Genomic DNA, 20,470 nt, shown 5'->3' with positions numbered 1-20,470 from the left:
TCAAACTCAAGTGACCGCTTTTCCTCATCCACCTTCTGACAACTCCCCATAAAAAGAAGGCAGCCTGGTGCGTAAAGCTCCAGCTATGCGCGGGTTCTGGGGTAAAAAGCAAAAGGAAACTAAATGCATTGACTTCTGTGGCAGCAAAAATAGACCCAACACATGAAGAAATATGCCAGTTGCAGATGATGAACTAACAGAAATAAAACTGTTACACCCTTCCGAAGAAAGCAGGATACCCTGAAGAACAGACTTGAAGGCCCTTGTAGCAGTTACACTTATGCACATAATGAATCCAAACCAGTGAAAACCTGGTTCACCCTGCCACAAATAATCAAATTCAAAGGTTAAAGTTCATTAAGCAAAAGAGTTTTTAAGGAAAGAAAGAGGCAAAGGTTGCCTAGAACTGCAGAACGTTACTTTGAGCTCTGTCTTTTTCCTAGTTAATAAATCATGAATTCACTGACAGGGTCTAAACAGTTCATTTCCTCCCTTTCTGCAAAATGAATTGATGACATGGTGCAAACAGCCAATTTAACTTATTCAAAATATTGACCAAACACATGAAGATGGGGTTATGGAATGACACAATGGTTAGATGTGTTTAAACATAATAAGGAAACTTCCTTCTGGTGCAGCCAGCATAGGCCATAGCTATGCTAGGGAGGCAGAGACATGTATGAATATGAGCACTAAACCTGCCTTTTCCTCCAAAAATACCTGTAGTGGAGCCCACTGTGAAGCCATCTTCTTCATTTTTTTTTCTTTTTTCACTTTTGTCATATTCTTTTGGAGCAGTTTGGAGGAGGGAGACGATTATACTTACAGCAGCTAAAAAAATGTGGCAAAAATAGGTTCTGTTAAATCAATGGTCAATTATACATCAAAGAAGACATTACTGATAAACAGAATGAATCTCTTACCAAGCAAAAATATAAAAACTTTCTTCTTCTTCTTCTTCTTCTTCTTCTTCTTCTTTTTATCATCAAATGATCCAAAAAGGCAGAAAAAGAAACATACCCCACTAGCAATGACAACCCCGGCAACAACAGAAACAAGGGCGCCAAAAGTAACCCAAACTTCTCTCTTGAAAGTCAGAAAGTAAGCAAACAAGGCAGTGAAAAGGGGTATGGTAGCACCAACAGCCTGGTTAAAAGACACAGGGAAGTACCTTAAGAGAAATGTTACCTCCAACAACTGAAGCACAAAAGACAACACTTAAAAGTTGCGATCTTTAGAAGCTGAGGCCTGGATTTGATTGGTTGGAGAGGGACAAGTTTCATGAACACAGTGGAGATGTAACTGAAAAAAAGCACAAGCTGACATGTGACACATTGTTAAAAAGATTGGGAATTGAAGACCGTAGTTGGAGAGTAAGCAATTGTTTAAGAGAAGAACTCCAATGCTTGAGCATTACCATAGGATTATAAGTGAAACTATGAAAAGGGTTTTTTTTTTTTTATGATGATGGCTGTTGGGTTGATGACATTTTTGGAGTTTTGGAGGTTGGAAAGGAAAAGTGTTGGATCCGTTGTCGATGAACAAGATAAAAAAGAAGAAAAAGCTGCCATTTGATCTTCAATGAAAATTTTGGATTTTGCATTTTTTTTCCTAAATATAATGCAATTTTAAAATTAAATTTATAAAAGTGGATGACTTTTATCTTTTCTTTTTTAAATATTGATTCATCGTTAAGAAAGAAAAAAGAAAATTGATTTAATGTAACAAAAAATTAGAGAATACTGGTTTGCATATTCTTGCATTTTTATATTATAAATTTAATTTTGAAGTAAATTAAATATTAATAAATATTAAACAGCTCCAAAAGCAGCTAATAAATGTGGCAGCTAAAGTAATTTTGACTCTGCTCCATCTATTGACAAGTGGGATTAAAGCATTGTAAAGTGGCGCAGCGCAGTCAGGGCGTCCCCGCTGTCAAAAATTCCAAAAGGTACAGCTGCCCAAGTTTTATACTTTGCAAAACGCACGTCTTTTCCAATCTATTTACCATTTTACCACGCCTTTATTGAAGAGAGATATTACTCTGTAGGCGGGCATAGAACTTTCAGAAACACATACCGTCCGGAATTAAGACTCTCATCCTAAAGAGGGTCCCAGCACTCAGATAAAAAAGAAAAGGACTGTTGCATATAGGAACGGCAGTATCTGAATATCTTTAAACTTACTGCATGTGGACCCCATGAAATTGAGGCTTTTCTTTACCGTCCGATGTGCCTTTGTGAAAGTCAACGAATCAACGGTCCACGAGCAGCCAATATCGCCAAAAAGGGTCAATAAAAACGAATGGGGAATCTCTTCGGTGGGCCCATAACCTCCTACGCGTCCTACGTGTGATCTGACACAAATTCCCTTTCCTTGCCACCTGTATTTATTATTCCAATTTGGCCCCTAAAAAAGTCATATTTACAGAATAGTGCCCTTCCAAAAATCAGTTTTTCTTTAAAGAAAACGTTCGTCGCTTTCACTCCCAGTCACGTATACATAACTCTGCTCAATCTCAGCAAAAAGAAACGGAGTTCACTCACTCTCTCTCTAAAAGTTCATGTTCTCTCTCTAGAATTTTGAGATCTTGAAACCCTAGAAATTTCCAGATTATGCATTGTAGGGATCTATCAGGAAAGCTGAGTCGTTTCTTCTTCTGTTCATCGTGATTCGTTGTTGCAAATTTAAGGTACTGTTTGGCGTTGGAGAAAAAAAATGCCAAATTTCTATTTTTCTCGCGTTTTCTTTTCTACTTTTTTTTTTGTTTGGAACTGATTTCTTGTTTTATATGGCGTTTTGTTTTCTAGTGTTGTTTGAGCCTTGAATTTCTCTTCTGAATTTTGTGTTGTTCGATTAAAATGGAAAAAGGAACTGTTTTTAATTTGAATATTTATGATTTTATTCCTTAATTAGTCAATGTTAATGAACAAAGCTTAAATGAAGGTGATTGATTATAAGCTAGTTAAGGTAACTAAAACTGAACATTTTTATTCTTTTACTGTTTGTTAATAATTTGACGTCGTTGAGATTAAAAAAAGTATATACACACACACATGTATGTATGTGTGTGGACTAACTTTGTTTATGTTAGCGTTCTTAATGCTACCTTGTTAATCTTGTTTACTTTGATTGACACCGGAAAATCATTTCTTGATTGAAACTTAAGGACCCCATAAGTTTAAAAAAAAAAAAAAAAGGAAAACAGTAAAGTGAAAAAAGACACTTGTAAATTGAATTTTCAGCTCTTCAATTAGTTATTGAAGCAATTAATAACATTTTCCCATTTATTGTGTAGCGAATCATTATTTTGCTGTCTTGTATTCTGCAAGAATCATAATGTTGAATTGCTTGCATTTCAGGATACATATATCAGAAATTTATGGCTTTTGACCTCTGCGGCCCATCATTCCCTGAAGGTGGTTTCTTGTTTCTCGGATTAGCACTTATGATGCATTGTTAGTTTGATAATTGTTTTTGAGTGTGATTTGGCTGAATGTTTGTAATCTGCTGTAGAAAGCAGCTGTTGCATACAACCAGAATGGCAGTGTGACTTTTACTTTGGTTATGGCATTGGTATATTAATGCTTCTATCTTTATTGTAATTCTGGTTGGTATGGTTTGTTTCTTGGCTTTTGTTATTAACATAGTTATGCTATTTTTTTGTTTTTTCTGTAGACATGATTGAAGAAAATGCCTTGAACGAGAAATGTTGTGTTCAAGTTCTGAGGATATTGATTACAAAAGCAGATACTGAAATCGATGAACTTGAAAAAGATTTGGTATTTCTCCAAAGTGAACTGGCATGGGCTGAACATGAAGAATGGTCTGACATCTGCTGCAATGCTTTGAGAGAAAAGATCAATTGCCTTGGTATCTCAATAAGGAAATTGAGGAACAAGGATGAGAATGACATTGAGGTTTATTTATTGATGCATACAGAACCTGCTGAGAAATTGCATGAAATGGTGAAGGCCCTGCTCAAAAGTTTCTGCCATGAGAAAAATGAACAGGTTTGACTCTTGAATATGTTTCGTTATTCTTTTACTAACTGACCATGAATGTGATTCAACTCTGAACCTTAAGGGGACAATACCAGAAGATTGTGATTCATGTTGTGTTTTACAAATTGTCTCTATTAACTCTGCAATTTCAACTGATATTGTGTACCATAGCATAGTTTTTTGCATTGGAATTTTAAGTTATTTTGACCGGATGCTTCACGGCATTTGTCAATTTCTGGACTAGTGTTGTTTAATATTTGTTATGAATGTAGGTTTAGCACTGTTTAGATGTCATAGAGTCATAGTCATGTTGAATTTTTCTGCTACCCTTGGTCACCTTGGAGGGAAAGATGATGGAGAACCTTTAATAGAGTGAATTAGAGGTGGAATATTGTTTAGTGTTTATTTATTTGGAGTGCTTTTGCATCGTTGTGGAACTTGATAAGAATGGACAACTCCTTTTGTTGTCAGCAGATTGATTTTGTCTTTGTATTTCATGTAGTGTTATATCATTTACTTATTTAATTTTTCCTTCTAATATCTGTTTCTTTTATGCATTATTTCATGAACTAAGACAGAATTTTCCTTCTCAGAAAGTTGTTGGCTTAGATTCAAGGTCTGGTTCTCCAGAGCAGTTGGCTGGCCTGCATAAGAACCACAAATCGAGCAATTCAAATTCATGTTTCATTGCAAAGGAGGAAAACAATGGAACCAGTTTTACTCCCAAAGAAAACTGTACTTCCTCAAATCCATCTAAAGAGCTTGAAGAGAAGAAAGCAAATAGTTCAGAAACAGTTAAGTTATATGAAGCTTTTGGTAAAAATGTATCCAACCTTCTCATACTTGGAAGCTCAGAGTCATGGAACAAGTTGGTGTCTTTGCTTTGGTGCTACTGCTAAGGTTTTGTTAGGACATTGATTGAGAAGGTCTTTAGAGGGACATTATTCGGAGGTTGACACACACTGCATATTCTTGCTATACTGATACTAAGTAGTAGAAATATATTTGGTTGAGAAAAAGGTTAAAATAATGGGAGAGTTATCTTGACTTTGATTTTAGTGCTAAAATTTATGGTACTGTTTATCTTGATTGTCCTTTTTGTCTTAGATATTAAAAAAATGGACTCTGGGGTGTAGAAAGCTGAAGAGGAATGATTTGGTGCCTATGTTTTATTTATTTAAAGAAAAAATTATGAACAAATAGCACCTATGAAGGAAGATAAACTTATCTGCAAGGTTGTAAACAATATAGATTGGTAAAGGTCATTTAAGGTGGTAAAAACCCTTTTTTGTGATGCTAGTTGCAAGAATATATCAGCCAAGCATGCTTATAACCCATGCATGCATTTTATGGGTATGATGTAACAGCTCATTAGTTTTGATCATAACCAAGTATGTGTGAAATCTTGCATGGAGTTGTATCTTGATGCTATGCTTGTTCTTAGCTGAGCCTTGGATAAAATGTGATGGTTCACAACCATTGGCCATTCAAATATGAAGTGCATACAAATGGTAAAGAATAGAATATAAAACAGAAAAAGAAGAGAAGAAAAATAAAAGAATGAAGCCTTAAATTCCTTGCATACTAACATGGGTGCTTGATTTCCCTATAATTATGTTTGGCAGCTGCATCTTGATTTCTTTTTGTGTACAGCTATAGCTTGAAAAAATTTGACTGCTTTACTGCCTCCGCTTGATGTTCTAATGTATCATTGCCAGCTAGCAAATGCCGATGTCAAAGATCTGATACTTCATTCCCTGCCACCAGCAGCTGATCAATTTGATGAGAAGGAAGTTGTAACCATCCTTGATTTAGAAACTACCAAGAAGCAAGGAATCAAAGATTGTGGTCTCACTCTTAAAGACAAAAATGTGATCCAGCATTCATCTCCTAAGTCTACACAGAAGAGGATGCATAACTTAGACAGGACAAAGATTAAGGTAGTTCTCTTGCTCTCTTTTTGGTCAAATAATCCAATTCAAAATCATTTAGTAAGTTCTGATTAAAAAGTGAAAAACTCAGGGAAAATTTGTTGAGCGGGTTTCATTGACATTGGTGAAAGACATGCTATCCTGCAACAGAAAGTAATCTTTTCATTGTGGCTGACCTAATAATTGAAATGACAATGTTAATGCACTTGAACATTCGAAAGTACTTTTTGTGGTTTTGCTTAACCTTTTGCTTGATATAAAAGGTACTTTTAGTGAATATTAGTTCTCTTGTAATTAGTTCAGTTCAACAAGGGAAAGTTATTTGAACATTCTTTTAGCCCTTCTTTAATTTTGAATGACTTATAAATGTAGATAACAAATGGGCTGTTCGTGTATGTCTACACAAAAAGATAAGGTGGACCTTATAAGTTCATCTCTCACATGTTACAATCAATAGAATGAGTTTGTGTTAGTGATACCTGGGAGAAAAACTGAATTGATTGTGATTTATGTTGGTTTAGGTTTTAAACTGCTGTGTGTTTGTAAGAAACTGGTCTTTTGCATCTTCTACTCTTTTTAACTTTATGCATGTTATCATATAGGTACACTCTTGCTCTTTCACATATTTAAATAGTCATGTGCTTTGTAGCATTATAGCTCTCCTCTGGTGTTGCAAGTAAATTAAATTGAGTATGGTTCTATTCAACAGGAGCTGGCTGCACAGTTTGTGAATAACTCAGACCCGGATACTTCAAAAAATTCAGCTGGCCAGCTGAACAAGAAGAAAAAATTAAGTTCTTCTAGTTTAAAAATTGTGAGTGAGGAAGCAACAGTGCAGACTTCTATATCTGCAACAGATATGTTAATCCTAGGTTCGTCATCAAATCCAATGGGGAAGAGAACAGATCTTAGCAAGAAAGTGAAGGTATGGCCAGCTATCTAATTCATGTCAGTGCCAAAATGTGCTTCATCGTCAGATACCTTCACAGCTATACTTTACATGCTGTGTGTCAAGCTGTGAGATTGGTTGATTCTCTTAGGACTGCTCTGACTTGTGGGGGCTGTTGCATTCTGTCTTAACTTATTTTTTCGGTTCTCCTTTCAGGAGGAGCAGCCTGCAAATATTATTGCCAAAGATTCAATCGCTCGTAAACAGAAAACAGGCCACTCCAATGAGATGAAAAAGCTGTGTAAGTGTGACCTGAAAGTTAACGGATGTGAAGTGCAAGGATGTTATACAACTACCATCGAAAGTAAAATTTCAAATTCATGTTTGAATCCTGAACATAAAGGAAATATTCTGACAGCAGATAAGGTACAATAATTTCTCTCTCTCATAGAATTGTTGTATGTATGTAATTGTTAATTTTAGGAAAGGAAACCTATGGCTTTGGCGAGCAGTTATTTTCATAAGAGTATTTCAATTGCCACCGTGAGTTGTTTGAATCTAACTTAAACTTGCCTCTTCAATGAGCTTATAATGTCATTTTCTGCCAGCCTGCAAATGCTGTGGTTAAAACTAGTAGTCCTGATACTTTGAGACATACGACTGGCCTCAACAGGAAGGAAAATAGCTCTGATTCAAGGTTAGGTGCTTTCAGACAGGCAGAAAGTCTAAAATGTGATATGGAGCAAAAACTATGTGACTTAGCTGTGAAATATGCATGTAAACGAGGCATCAAAGAGTTAAAGGTTGCTTCAACTGACAAGAAAGGGCCTTCAAATTCATTATTTAAGGGAGAAGGGAAGAGAAAAGACTCTTTACAAGTTGTAATGCAAAAAGAAGCTGCTCTGATTGACAACAAACATTCTGCCTTAACCTCACTCATAGAACTGCAGGATGAGAGGGGCAAGGATAAAACCATACAATGTATGGAGGGAAAACCAGAACCGGAGGAAGTTCAGATGGCTGAAATTGCTGCTAGTGATGACAAACTTGTTATGAACTTTAAGGAAAAGACAAATATGGAGTCAACTTCTGCCATTGTTGAAGAACCTGGTTTAAATTCAAAGGAAAATGCTTCAAACTCATCTTCATTTTCAAAAGGAAAGAGGCCATGGAAAAATGCTAACAACCATACTTTAAACTATTCTTTGAGTGGAAAAATCCATGAGAAAACTGTTCAGCAGAGCCAATGTGAAGAAGAAGAGCAGAACATGATGCTGGATTCTAGCCAGAATACCATTTCACTGCCACAAAAGAAAAGCAAAAAGTTTTCTAGTGTACCAATCGTTGTGGAGATCAGTGGTTCATCTGTTCAAATGAACATCTCACAGTTGCATGGGGACATAAGTATGTGTACCACCAAGGCAGATTTTGCTATATCAGAGGGTGTTGATCATTCCTGTGCAAAGGGCGTGGCACCCCAGCCTTTCGATACAAGTAACTTGATGAAAATGAAGTTGTGTGAGCTAAGGGCCATTGCAAAAGAGCAGAAGCTGACAAAATACTCCGCACTAAAAAAGGAAGATCTGGTCAAACAATTGGAAAATCGATTAAGTTGCTAATGAATATATGAATGGATTCTGTACAGGTTGGTATCCCATATATTTTGTTTTCTTCTGCTACATGTTATAAAGAAAGCCTTGCTTTTGCATGTTTGAATTGCTCCATTGTTCTGCATCATTGTATGAATCCCAAGGCAAAATCTGATGGGTGACACAGTCTTCATTGGAAAGCACATGTTTGTTCAAGCCTCCAAGTATCAGCTGAAAAAGAACATGGCAGATTAATCTCTTAGTAACCCACTATAAGAAACTAACTAGGATACCTCCATTGAACTCCACTGCTGGTGAAAATAATAAAGCCATACATTTGACAGTAAAAAAGGGGGAGAGAAAAATACCCAAAATTTTCCTCAACAGAGAATAGCTGTATTGAGAACAAAATGGGATGAACTTCAAACCCAAAAAAGAAAATGCAGATTAAAAGAAAACCCTTTATCTAGAATTAGACAAAACCTGAGTTTTATTGGAACATTTCAGTTATTTTTACAAGATTAATCATTTAAGAAAATGTCAAAACATAAAGGAAAACTAAATAAAGCTTAGAGGAAAAGAATGGAACCTCGGCTTGGATAGTTCTCTGGAACAAGGGAAATAGCCAAAACTTTTTTAATAGAAAAAATGTGAAATAATAAGCTGTAATCGGAGACGATAAAGGAGCTGAACTCGAAGCACTTTCAATGGATGTGACAGGAATTATGGATCCAACAGTGATTGAGATGATGGCAGCAGCTAAAGCAGCTGACATGGGTTTCGGCCAAGTTACAATGGAGGGACATGCTTCAGGAATTATTCAACAGACACAACAACTGGATACAGACTTATCAGCAATAGGTAATTTCATTGATGTGAAAATGATCGAGGCTGAAGAGATTTCATGGTTCTAAATGTGCACATGTAATAAGAGAGGCTAATGAGGCCACCCATTCGTTGGCTAAATTTGCCTTAGTGAATAGGGAGGATAGATACTAGGTTGAGGAGTGCCCAAATTCTGATTAAGCAATGAAGTTTACTGATTATTAAAAAATAAAGTTTTTTTGGCAAGGTTGTACATAATCTTTGACTCTTTCACTTCGTTGTTTGCTTGTCAAAGGAATTTCAGGCCGAATAAATCTTATAACTATGTCCAACATTCCTTTTCTTCGTAGCATCAACGTAGCATAACTGCAATATTCTTGCTTTCTCTTTCACTCTTGCACGGTTTTTACTTCGTCAGGAACAAGCCAATTATTTGTTTGTTGATTGCTATAATCATAATTTAAAGTGCCTATCTCCAAATCAGCTACCGCGGTCTTTATCAATAACAAATTGCTATCATATTGTGAAGATAAATAATTTCCGATAATGTCTACTTCAAGTAATAAAAAGAATTTTTTTTTTTATTTGAATTCGACTCTATTAAAAAATTATAAAAATATAATTTTTCATGAATTTGTTAAAATCGATGTAAATTAATATATTTGAATCGGTTCAAAAAAAAAATGTACCAAGTAAATCCTTTCTGCTTAAACAAAATAAAATTCAAATAATAATTACAAAACATTGATATATGACTTTATACATTTTACTAACTATCATGTCTTCGATGAAAGCGGTCAACCTAAATATTTGACTCCATATAACTGTCAATATGTTGAGCAAACAGAAATTCTTCTTGAAAGGCCGTAGTGCCAGAAATTGTCCTAATTTTTTCAGATTAAAAAACTGATATTTTGAATTACTCATGGCTAATCTCTATATATTGCCTTTCCCCACTTGTAGTTTCTCACACCAAAACATCAAAACAGAAGTGAATTTAAAAGAAAAAAAAAATGAAGAAGCAAGTTAGTTCAAGTGTCTTTCTTCTGATCCTTTGCATTCTTTTCTTTTCCTGAGTGCTGAAGCTCAAACCTGCAGGCCTAGTGGGAGGATAAGAGGGAAAAACCCTCCACCAGGGCAATGCAACCCAGAAGATGACTCTGATTGTTGTAAAGATGGCGAGTGGTACACAACATACAAATGCTCACCGCCTGTGTCAAGCCAAACAAAAGCAACACTGACACTGAACAGCTTTGAGAAAGGCGGGGACGGTAGTGCACCATCCGAATGTGACAACCAGTACCACTCGGATGATGACCCTGTGGTGGCACTTTCAATCGGGCGGTTTAACCACAAAAAGAAGTCTTTGAAGTACGTCAACATCCATTGCAAGGGAAAAAGTGTGAGGGCTAAGGTTGTGGATGAGTGTGATTCTACAATGGGCTGTGATTCTGATCATGATTACCAGCCTCCTTGTCCTAGCAACATTGTTGATGCTTCAAAAGCAGTTCGGAAGGCTCTAGGAGTGCCTGAAAGCGATTGGGGCGAAATGGATATCTACTGGTCTGATACTGATTGATCACTTTAGCCATATTTATCATGATGAATGTATTATAATAAAGATTTCTTGTGTGTTTTAGGTTAATCTTTATATTACCATTAATGTAAAAGTCATACATTTTATGTTATCTGCATTTTACTTGTGGCAATCCTTTAGCTTTCTACATATCCTTCTCTTTGCAACTAATAAGTAGATAATTATTATAAATATTATAAAATGACCTGACAATATTAAATACAATACGAAAATGATAAAAAAACACTTTGAATGTGTCAAAATTTTTCTAAAAAACATAAGTATGAGAACCACATAGTTGACATTCAAAGTGTCACCTGTCTAAATATTATTCAACAACTTGGGCAAACATTATGCAAGAATTGATCCTGAAAAGATGCTGAAAACTTAGACAAATTTCATCAATCAAGCTTTCAATATATATTCCAAAGAGGTACCATTCATTACAAAACCACCAGGTTTCTCTCTGAAACAATTGATTCCATATGATTAGTCTCCTTTAAACTTGAATTTGCTGTGCAAACTTGTCAAGGTTGGCCTAGGAGTGAAGGTCTGTAGAATGCATGGCTCTGTGCAATCTCAATGCGGTCTCGGGGATCATTCAAGGTTTCATCCCTCAGTGCCTGAAGGATAGCTTGAGATGACTTCTCCCTAGAGATTCAAAATATATGACAAGCTTAGCATTGCACTTATTGACCATCAAAAACTATATGAATACCGATTGGTCAAGGAATAGACAAATCTAGTGATAGTTTATGTCATGGCAAGAGACATGGGTGTTCAGGTTTTCATTGAGGTAGTAAAACAATAGCAAAGCATATTTGACGGTACCAAGCTATGCCGACTCTGAAGCTTAGATATAATAAATCTTGTTATTTATGATTTCCAGGATGAAAAGTAAATTTAGGTAACTATTGAGGAATAAGAAATTACCTTGTTATAAGAATTTTGTAGAGTGTCTTCAATATAGGACACAACTCAACAGGAGCAACAGGCTTGTTTCCATCTGGATGCAACACACTTAAGCTTGATTGACTCAGAAGTTCATAAAATGCTCCTACTGCAGATACACCCTAGAAAGGAATTAACATCGGTTAAATTTATTGTCCAATGATCAAATGGATATGTGGTGAAATTTCAGTTCTAGATGAAAGAACAAATTGTAGGTTATGCTAATTGATTTGACCTTCATCAATTTTTCTGCAATATCTGCATAGATAATCCACAATTATGACAGACAGCCAGCTACAATGCATATTCACCTTTTCTGGTTCTTCCTTTCCCAATATTTTCAACTTGAATATTAAGAACAAAAACTTAATAATTTGTTCTGAAGAACTACCTAATGAGATAAGCATAATGAATAACCAGTTCATAGTCCACTTAATGCTTGAATGCATAACATAAATGGGATAAATATTTCATTACTAGGTAAGGGATATATAAAAGAGGAAGCAGTTTAGCCAAAAAGTCAACCCAAAGTGGAAGCAGGTCAACCAAAAGTGCTTCTAGATAAATGTGATTTGCTAGAAAGATTGAAACTGAAGGAAATAAAAATGATCATTGACATTCAGCGGCAATAGGCTTGAAATGTCATGAATAATAACAAAAGAAAAGATGAATAATATGTCAAGAACCCTACTGCCACAAGCTCAACAAGACAATTTTAGACCAGCAATTGCACTCACTAAATACAGTTGTAAAATAAGATGTTCAATAACTTTGTTTTTTTAACCTGAATCATTCCTTTTCCACTGATGCTATCACCCATATCCCGGCTTAGTTCTCCTTTGGCTAACATTTGGCCATACCATGCATTACGACCTTTTAACAAAGTTACGTAAGTGTCAGCCAGCAAAGGGCCGGCAAGCTTCTCAGGTTCTTCAGCCAACAAATGAGTGATAAAAATCATCTCGGATGTACAATGTGCAAAATAAACTGATTTGCTGGTAGCACTCTCATTGGTAAGGGCTGCTACCATTCCTGAGAAAATCAAACCTGAAAGTCATTATATTGTTCCAAATTTAAAACAGTATATCTTTTGAACTTTGTATGATTTCCTGCAATGTTATCTCCATAGAAATCGTGAAGATTAGTTCATTGGCTAACTCATTAGTCTCCGACTTCCATAAACACAGAGCTTTGGTACTTTTCTGGTTACAGAATAAATGTCCCATGAAATTAAAACTGTTTGTAGATCCCTACAAATGTAATTTATAACAACAGTATTCCCAGGATGCCTATCTGAAGGGCATAACTCATCTTCTCCAAATTCATTCACCATTAATCTAGAATATTGTAGTTCAATAAAGTGAAAGATTGATCTATCAACCCAAGAACCAAATGTTGATTTTCTACAAAATTTTAGTCAGAACAAGCTGAGAGATATCATACCAACGAGGTGTTCTACAACCATTTTGATGAGACTATTGAGATTTATTCCTATAAATTTTCAAACATAAATAATAAACAAATTCAGCAAAGAGATCTATTGTTATTATTGCACCACTCATTACAATTAAATAAAGCGACTAAACCAAGTTATTGTCTAAACGATAAAGAGGTACTTACCAGCTCCAATGGCATAGACATTCTTCAGGCCACCCATGACTTCATGAGTTACAAGGTCACTGTTGTCCCATACAATGAAATGGGGCTGCCTTAAAAATTTTGCAAGGGGTTTCCTCCACTTTTCGGCTCCACAGATTCGAGCATTGGCATATTCCTTATTGTAGATCTCAGAGGCAATATTTGGTCCCCCAAGATACAGTATGTTCTCTATAGGGATTCCAGCTGCAAGGAACATACACATAGAGCTCAAAAATATGAGATTAATTGATGGTTCAGTGACCTTATAATGTAAAGCCAAAGTGTCTGAGCACAATATGACCAACAATCAATTAAGAAGAACTCTTACTTGCTCGATTAATCATTTGTGTTGGAGTAATGATATGCGGAACAGGTTGCAGAGCTGCCTCTATACCCTTTGACAAGGAGATAATGATAGGCACAGTGATTCTTTCCTTCCAATAATTGCTAATCTCTTCAAATACCTCACGTGTTTCAGTTGAAGGCAAGCCATTTACCACAATATCAGCATCCCAAACGGCTTCCTGCAAATTAGTCACAACCTTCAAAGGACAAAGTGGTGTATCAATCATGTTCAAGCAAAACCCATCTTTCAAAATCTCATCAGCAAAAAGAGTGCGATCGCCTAGTCTTGCCTCAACATACTTTAAGTAGGCACAACGCCTGATCAACCTTCTCAATACATCTTCTCTTGAATTGATCACTTCAAATAGATGTTCTGCTGTGGCTCTGTCAACAGCTTTTCCAGGCCTTCTCCATATCCTGATTTGAACCTTTTCTCGAAACTGGCCATAGCTATCTTGCAACAAAGCTGCAAAAACACTACCCCAAGCACCTGCTCCCACACTGACAATCCTCAATGGATCACCATCAGTCTTGCCAAGAAGGCGTCGAAGCTCATCAAGTTTCTCTTCCACACCATTGCAATTGTAAAACGATCCATTTGAGTACAAACTTCGGTGCAATGTTTCAATACTCCCTACCATCTTCTTACGTAAAAATCCAACACAACAAATCAACTAATCAACAATAACAGAGAAAACCCAATTTCTCTAATTCTACAAAGTATAGTGTATATATGAGCTCCAAAATGATCCCGAAAATTTATCAAGTGCCCCAATGCCTGAAGAAAAAAAAAAAAAAAAGAACCCACCTCTGATTTTATATGGCTTTTGCTCTCCTAAAACCACACTAATCAATCTTTGCTTGAAACAAGAAAAAAAAACTACAATTCCCGAGTTGCACCGTGCTTCAAAGAATAAAATTTTATTGGTGGGTTCTTTTACCTAAACCAAGACTAACTTTGATCATTGCATTTAGATTTTCATACCAACCAGTTCTAGAGATTTGTCTTGTACAGAGTTTCAATATAGAACAGATCAAGACTAAAAAAATTCAGACAAAGGTACAATTCATGAATCTCTATCTAAATACTTGGAGTCTATTGAAGTCTGCTAAAAGAGATAATCTTAATATTCAAAATAATACTTTGTTTTCTCCGTCTTGAGTTTGTTCATCTACCCAACTATCAACTTCAAAAGAAAATATAAAAACAAATTAAAAAAAAAGCCACCCCCTTCCAAAAAAAATCAAAAGAACAAATGGTCAAAGAAATACCAACCTTTTTGGTGTTGTTAGTTACAATTTAAGCCTAGCTTAACAGCAACAAATCTTGGAATGAAACCAATATATAAAGGAAAGAATGTATGAACTTTATGTTGATGCAAAAGTATAACTGAAATGAAACATGAAACGTGTGAGTCAAAAATAAAGCAGTGGCAGCTGGCCTTCGGATCACATTTGGTTGAAGAGATTGAGAAAGAAGACAGGCTAATAAGTGAGAGGCATTGATGAGTGAGTTGGAATGTACACATTGCATTAAAAGGTTTTGTGTGCTGCTGCCAACTTCCCCAACGGTCATTAATATATTGGATGACTTGGGTCGCCTCCCTCGCTTTTCTCCATGTGCCCAACCCCATGTTAGTTAGGACTTTTCCTTCTCTTTTTCTGTTGTTTTGTCAAGTGAATTCCCTCCTTCGCATGAAAAAATATATATGTAATTTGTTTTTATTATTTCTCATTTGTTTTATCATTGTAATTAAGGCTATGTATTTTAATTTTTGTTATATTATACACTTAACGTCATTGATCACAATTTCAGATTACCCCAAATGGAAAACAGCAGCCCATTAAACTTGTTAACAATTTAATTTTGCCTAGCAAAAAAAAAAAAAAAGGAAAACACTGCTCCTATTCATCTGATGCACTTATTTTACACACATACATAAAATTTTGTTTTTAAAATCATATTATAATCCGTAAAAATTTTAATATTTTTCGTTTAAGTCATTAGAATAAAATTTGAGAATAAATGAGTGTATTATTTAAATGTAATGTGTTAGTATTAGATCCATCTACAAATTGAATTATTTATCTATGCCTAGAGGCCCTCCCTACATTTAGAATAGTTTGGGTAAAATTATTAAGTACAAAAAAATAAAGTTAATTTAAAAAAAAAAATAGATCTTGACTTTAATATTTAATGCTTGAGTTTAATCTATTTTTCAATTATACGTATCTTGTGATTAAGAGCAAATTGAATGCCCCATGAGATTTCAAATTCAACAATTAATTATCGTAAATTTTATGTTATTATTTCTCATTCCAACACTTTTATCTTTTTCATTTATCTTTTCTCTTTTCCCTTATCACCTCTCTCTCTCTTTTTCACTCTAAACCTCCATCACCATCTACAAAAGTTCGAGATTCAGTTAAATACCTTCTTGCAAGTTTGTAAATTATCAAGCCAAGGATCACAAAATCAACATCATATCCATTTACAAAAAAATTTTATAAAAAATCTATAAAATTTGCAAAAAGTTTTGATAAGGATGAACGAAAAAAAAAAAAAAAGAAATGCTTGGAAGGTTAGGTCATAGGTGCACGATTGAGTGGGGTCGTCCAGCCCCTAGTTTTGAGAGGCTTTTTTTTTTTTTTTTTCACCCAAAAGCCCTTGGAAGATAAAGAATAATAGAACATTGATTTTAGGAAGAGAAAAAAGAATTCAAAATTTCTGAGATTTAAGAAAATGTGGAAGGGACGAAGGAAAAAAGTTAGCCATGTGGCAAACAACAAAAAAAAGTTAATTCGTAAATTTTGAAACTATCGAAATAATACTTAAAATAGTTAAGAAATATTTTATTTATAATAATTATATTATAATTAATCAATCACAATTTCTAAAATTATATGAGTTCCATCATAATTTTATGTAGATACTACAATTATAAGTGATTTTAAATTTTTGTTTTTAATTAATGTATTAAGAGTTTGAATTAAATGAATTTGTTTACATTAGATATCATTTTGCTATCATTTCCTACATGTTTTTCATTAAAAGTTGTAAATTACTCTTCCGTGAAAATATGTATATTTTATGTGTTTATATTAACAACAAAGTTTTTACAAATTTTTATTGAGTATTTATTCTAAAATACATATTATCAAATAAAAATACCTTAAACGAAACGGGTGCAATAATCTAATATGATATTATATCTTAATATATTAAATATATATATATATATATTAAATTTGAGTTTGAATCTTATAGCTAAGAATAATTTTTTGAAAAATGCCGAATTATATTTGGTACAAGCAGTAATAAAATTAATTTATAGAACCAAAAGTACAATTATACGTACAATTACTAACTTCGTATGTAAAACAAAGTCAAAATAATTAAATACTATATATTTTGAAACAAAAAAAAAAAAAAAGGCATGGCAAAGTTTGCTTAGAATTGACATTTGATGACAGGCTTGTCTTAATCGATGGTAGGTTGTTTTGAGTCTGATAATGTGCCCATCCATGGAGGAGGTAGCATCCCAGTTTGCTCATGAACCGTCTTAAACAATGGCGGCAACATTCGATAAACACCAGCAACCTCCTTCATGGCATTATTACCATTACCATCCATTGCTTCTCCACCGTTAGTCCAAATGCTAATCCTAGGTTGCAGTCCCCGCACGGCGTCAGCGTTGATCTTAGCAATCTCTTGAAACAATCCACCATTGATCATCAAGTAATCCCTTAGGGCAGCATAGTTGCCGCCTAATGCATCTAACAGTGTTCGCAGATAAACACCTTGGGCTTGTGCAAGTGCCATAAGCCCTTCGGCCTCTTTTTGTTTTGCATACAATTCTACATCAGCAGCCCTTTGGCGACCATAGAATGTTGCATCTGCAATTGCCTTCTGCGCCGCCGCCTCTTTTTCCTTCTCATACAGAATTGCCTCTGCTTGTTTCTGTTTCTGGTACAGTTCCCAATTTGCTTCTTGCACCTTTAGAAAAGTCGTGGAGTTAGAAAAGGAAATAAAATAGATTTCAAAATCAGTTCCTTGCATAAATTTTAAGTGAGTTATATATCTTTCACCTTGGTATCGTACTCAACACTTGCTTGGCTAAGATACTCAGCCTTGAGCTTCTCGGTCCTGGTCAAAGCGTTCATCCTCTCCACCTCCCTTTGCAACTCAGTTTCCCTCAATGCAACAGCCTTCGATGCTTCCACCTCCGCCACTTGCGCCTCCTTAGCCCAACCTGCCTTCTTTTTTGCCAGATCTGCATTTGCCTCAGCTAACTCAGCTTCCCTTTGGTTCTCATAAACCTTCACCTCGGTCTTTACCCTTATCTCTTCCTTCAGCCCCTCTCCTTGCCGCTGTGTTGATATAATCTTCGTCTCTGCATCGATTCTTGCAGCGTTTTGAAGCGTTTGCCCCTCCCTCAGCTTGGACCCAATCTCTCCCTTCATTTTGGCCTCTGCCACATCCACTTTGGCCTGATTGGCCGCTTCCATCTGAGTCTTTTGACCCAAGTACGAAAAATACTCATGTCCAGGCACATCCACAAGTTGTTTAACATTAGCGTTGTAAATCAAAAGTCCAAACTGGTTGAGCTCAAGCTGGACTCTCTCAAAAACCTCGAGTTTGAACTCTTTGGTTCCTTTGAAAATCTCTTCCATGGTCATTGAAGCAGCAAGGACCCTTGTTTCTCCTTCAATGATACCTTGTACAAGTTCTTTAACATGGTTAGAGAGCTTGTCATGAGGAGAGATTAGCTTGGCATACTTGAGGAGGCTGGCCTCATCATCCACACGGGGACCAATTGTGAAGACTGCAGGGAGGACGAAAGGGAGCTTCTCGGCACTCATAGCTTGAACTTCGAAAGTGTAATTTACAGGCGAGACATCGAAGACGGTGTAAGACTGACCAGGGAGTACCCATGCCTTCTTCGCAAGCTTTATGTCTTCGATACCTATGCCAGTGATCACCAGATATTCTGATGCATTTGCGACCTTATACATGATTGTTTCTTTTCACTCAAATATTACTAGGGTTAGATGGACTGTACAGATGGAAAAAATACTGGTATTATCAACAATAAATCAGGACTAAGAACTGAAACAGAAGAAGATACACATATATATAGTAGAAAAAAAACCTAATTAAAAGTATTTTTTTAATTAAATCAAACAAATTCAATTAAAAAAAAATCATTTCACATCCTGCAATCCCTCATTCTATTTCCGTGAGCTTGTAACCAACAGGGACATTAAAGTGGCGGAATGTTAAATCTAATGGCTAAGGTTTGGATTATTCATGTATGTGGACCACCTGATCTTGGGAAAAGGGACCGCACCTTCCGTTGATGAGTTGTTATAATCTCTTTGTATAATTATATCATTGATAGAAGGCTTGACATACAAATATCTTATTTGATTTGGATTTTTGATATGGAGTTTTTCATTCTGACAAGATATGCCGGCTTTCTTCTTCATTGGCCACGATGAGAAGAGAATCATGTAATGTACTTGCCCATTGTTTTCGCCCTGAATAAATATGGTTTCGGCTTCGAAAGTTCAAAGGCTTTTCAACTAAAATTAGTGTAAACTTTCATAATAGAATTTTCCTCGATATTTCCATGGAAGTTACATAGTATTATATATACAGCTAGCCGTATTCATATATGTATATAATATATCTATATGACAGGACTTGATTTTCAGGATTCTTAATTTGTTTTTGTTATAGCATTTCCAAGTGGGCCAGCCTTTGTTTTGAAAATTCAATAATGTGCTGACATTTGTGAGGGAATTGGAGAAATGAAATTTCCTTGCTATTATATATATTTATGTTAACCGAGTAGCTTGGAGAAATGGGGAAGCAAGGAAAACAACAAATATATAAACATCAATACATTTTCTTGAGAAAATCAGCCGGCTACATCCCTATATTTTCCATGAATGTTTGTCCAGCTAGCTAGCAACGCGTCATTCTTTTTTTTTTCTTTGGCCACAACGCGTTATTCTATTTTATCTATTAAAATGTGCAGAGCTGATTTCCTTTGTTTTCCATTTATACCCTGTATCAAACTGTTTTCTCTCTCGTAACTTAATTCTACAGAACTCTTCCTGCAGAAAAAATGTGCCTCTTCAGTTTTATGTTACAGACTGAGTCATGTGCGATATGTATTTCTTCGAGTAGGGAATAGAAAAAGAGAAGCTAAGGTTTCAATCGAATGAGATTTTTATCGTTTCGAAGCATCAAAATGGATCATGACAACTATAGATCCAATAACTGGCGTATGTACGATTATGTTGTGAAAGAACTGCCATTAAAACTTCTAAGTGAAAATTTCCGTTAACTTGACACATCAGAAGCATCTATTTCTGGCCATTCTATATGGGTGGACATGGTGCTCTCATAATCTATCTGAAGAACCTTGATAAGTATATGGAAATTGACAGTAGAGATTTTAATTTATTATCTAGCTTAATGACTTCTTAGAATTTCTTTTTTTTTTTTTTTGTCTACAGGACAACTTGATGTGCATTCATCTTTGCTCTTAGTTACTTGCATTTTTCCCTTATTTGTGCTTAATTATACTTTGCAGTCAGTGTCTGCATGCCTGTGGGTCAAATTGACCGATGAATCCCTTCATTTTTACCTAATTTTATATCTTGTTATGGAGATTAACATAACTGAATATGACGCCACTTACCTGATCTGA

The 20,470-nt window shown here is 35.3% G+C and overlaps 3 protein-coding genes and 1 pseudogene across 7 annotated transcripts; 2 read left to right on the top strand and 2 right to left on the bottom strand.

The window, feature by feature from the left end:
- The first annotated feature begins 2,484 nt into the window (after nucleotides 1-2,484).
- On the top strand, nucleotides 2,485-9,586 carry LOC111311489 (uncharacterized). Of its 5 annotated transcripts, XM_089753108.1 has the most exons (10): nucleotides 2,491-2,692; nucleotides 3,363-3,419; nucleotides 3,514-3,576; nucleotides 3,679-4,013; nucleotides 4,598-4,798; nucleotides 5,723-5,944; nucleotides 6,645-6,860; nucleotides 7,041-7,250; nucleotides 7,433-8,469; nucleotides 9,134-9,267. In XM_089753108.1, the coding sequence occupies exons 2-9, from the start codon at nucleotides 3,383-3,385 to the stop codon at nucleotides 8,441-8,443; spliced, it is 2,295 nt and encodes a 764-aa protein (XP_089609234.1). In that variant the 5' UTR covers nucleotides 2,491-2,692; nucleotides 3,363-3,382; the 3' UTR covers nucleotides 8,444-8,469; nucleotides 9,134-9,267. The 5 variants fall into 5 exon arrangements, with proteins under 5 accessions (XP_089609263.1, XP_089609234.1, XP_089609368.1 ...); XM_089753137.1 differs by lacking the exon at nucleotides 9,134-9,267 and having other exon boundaries at nucleotides 2,485-2,692; nucleotides 3,517-3,576; nucleotides 7,433-8,540; XM_089753242.1 differs by lacking the exon at nucleotides 3,514-3,576 and having other exon boundaries at nucleotides 9,134-9,586.
- A 587-nt stretch (nucleotides 9,587-10,173) lies between these two features.
- On the top strand, nucleotides 10,174-10,925 carry LOC111310892 (kiwellin-1-like; annotated as a pseudogene).
- Nucleotides 10,926-11,112: 187 nt separating this feature from the next.
- On the bottom strand, nucleotides 11,113-15,297 carry LOC111310891 (glycerol-3-phosphate dehydrogenase [NAD(+)] GPDHC1, cytosolic). The gene is made up of 6 exons (XM_089752950.1): nucleotides 15,025-15,297; nucleotides 13,732-14,389; nucleotides 13,386-13,607; nucleotides 12,550-12,797; nucleotides 11,748-11,887; nucleotides 11,113-11,465 (listed from the first exon to the last, which is right to left on the bottom strand). The coding sequence occupies exons 2-6, from the start codon at nucleotides 14,387-14,389 to the stop codon at nucleotides 11,342-11,344; spliced, it is 1,392 nt and encodes a 463-aa protein (XP_089609076.1). The 5' UTR covers nucleotides 15,025-15,297; the 3' UTR covers nucleotides 11,113-11,341.
- A 1,756-nt stretch (nucleotides 15,298-17,053) lies between these two features.
- LOC111310890 (flotillin-like protein 4) lies at nucleotides 17,054-18,902 on the bottom strand. The gene is made up of 2 exons (XM_022910264.2): nucleotides 17,838-18,902; nucleotides 17,054-17,745 (listed from the first exon to the last, which is right to left on the bottom strand). Exons 1-2 carry the CDS (start codon nucleotides 18,762-18,764, stop codon nucleotides 17,230-17,232), a joined length of 1,443 nt encoding a protein of 480 aa, XP_022765999.1. The 5' UTR covers nucleotides 18,765-18,902; the 3' UTR covers nucleotides 17,054-17,229.
- Nucleotides 18,903-20,470: the final 1,568 nt, after the last annotated feature.

This window comes from Durio zibethinus, chromosome 1 (genome assembly GCF_047325235.1).
Source record: "Durio zibethinus cultivar Kanyao isolate XHJ-2024 chromosome 1, ASM4732523v1, whole genome shotgun sequence".
Lineage (NCBI taxonomy): Eukaryota > Viridiplantae > Streptophyta > Magnoliopsida > Malvales > Malvaceae > Durio > Durio zibethinus.
Note: the sequence above shows the minus strand (reverse complement) of the source record. Positions and strands in the feature narration are given on the sequence as shown.

Excerpts from the sequence above, each read along its gene's own strand:
- LOC111311489 (XM_089753108.1), top strand. The coding sequence starts at position 3,383 with ATGGCTTTTGACCTCTGCGGCCCATCATTCCCTGAAG. Across the intron at positions 3,420-3,513 it reads CGGCCCATCATTCCCTGAAG|TAGAAAGCAGCTGTTGCATA; the intron begins GTGGTTTCTTGT and ends TGTAATCTGCTG. Across the intron at positions 3,577-3,678 it reads TTACTTTGGTTATGGCATTG|ACATGATTGAAGAAAATGCC; the intron begins GTATATTAATGC and ends TTTTTTCTGTAG.
- LOC111310891 (XM_089752950.1), bottom strand. The coding sequence starts at position 14,389 with ATGGTAGGGAGTATTGAAACATTGCACCGAAGTTTGTACTCAAATGGA. Across the intron at positions 13,608-13,731 it reads ACAAATGATTAATCGAGCAA|CTGGAATCCCTATAGAGAAC; the intron begins GTAAGAGTTCTT and ends TGTTCCTTGCAG. Across the intron at positions 12,798-13,385 it reads TGTCTATGCCATTGGAGCTG|GAATGGTAGCAGCCCTTACC; the intron begins GTAAGTACCTCT and ends TGATTTTCTCAG.
- LOC111310890 (XM_022910264.2), bottom strand. The coding sequence starts at position 18,764 with ATGTATAAGGTCGCAAATGCATCAGAATATCTGGTGATCACTGGCATA. Across the intron at positions 17,746-17,837 it reads GTGTTGAGTACGATACCAAG|GTGCAAGAAGCAAATTGGGA; the intron begins GTGAAAGATATA and ends ACTTTTCTAAAG.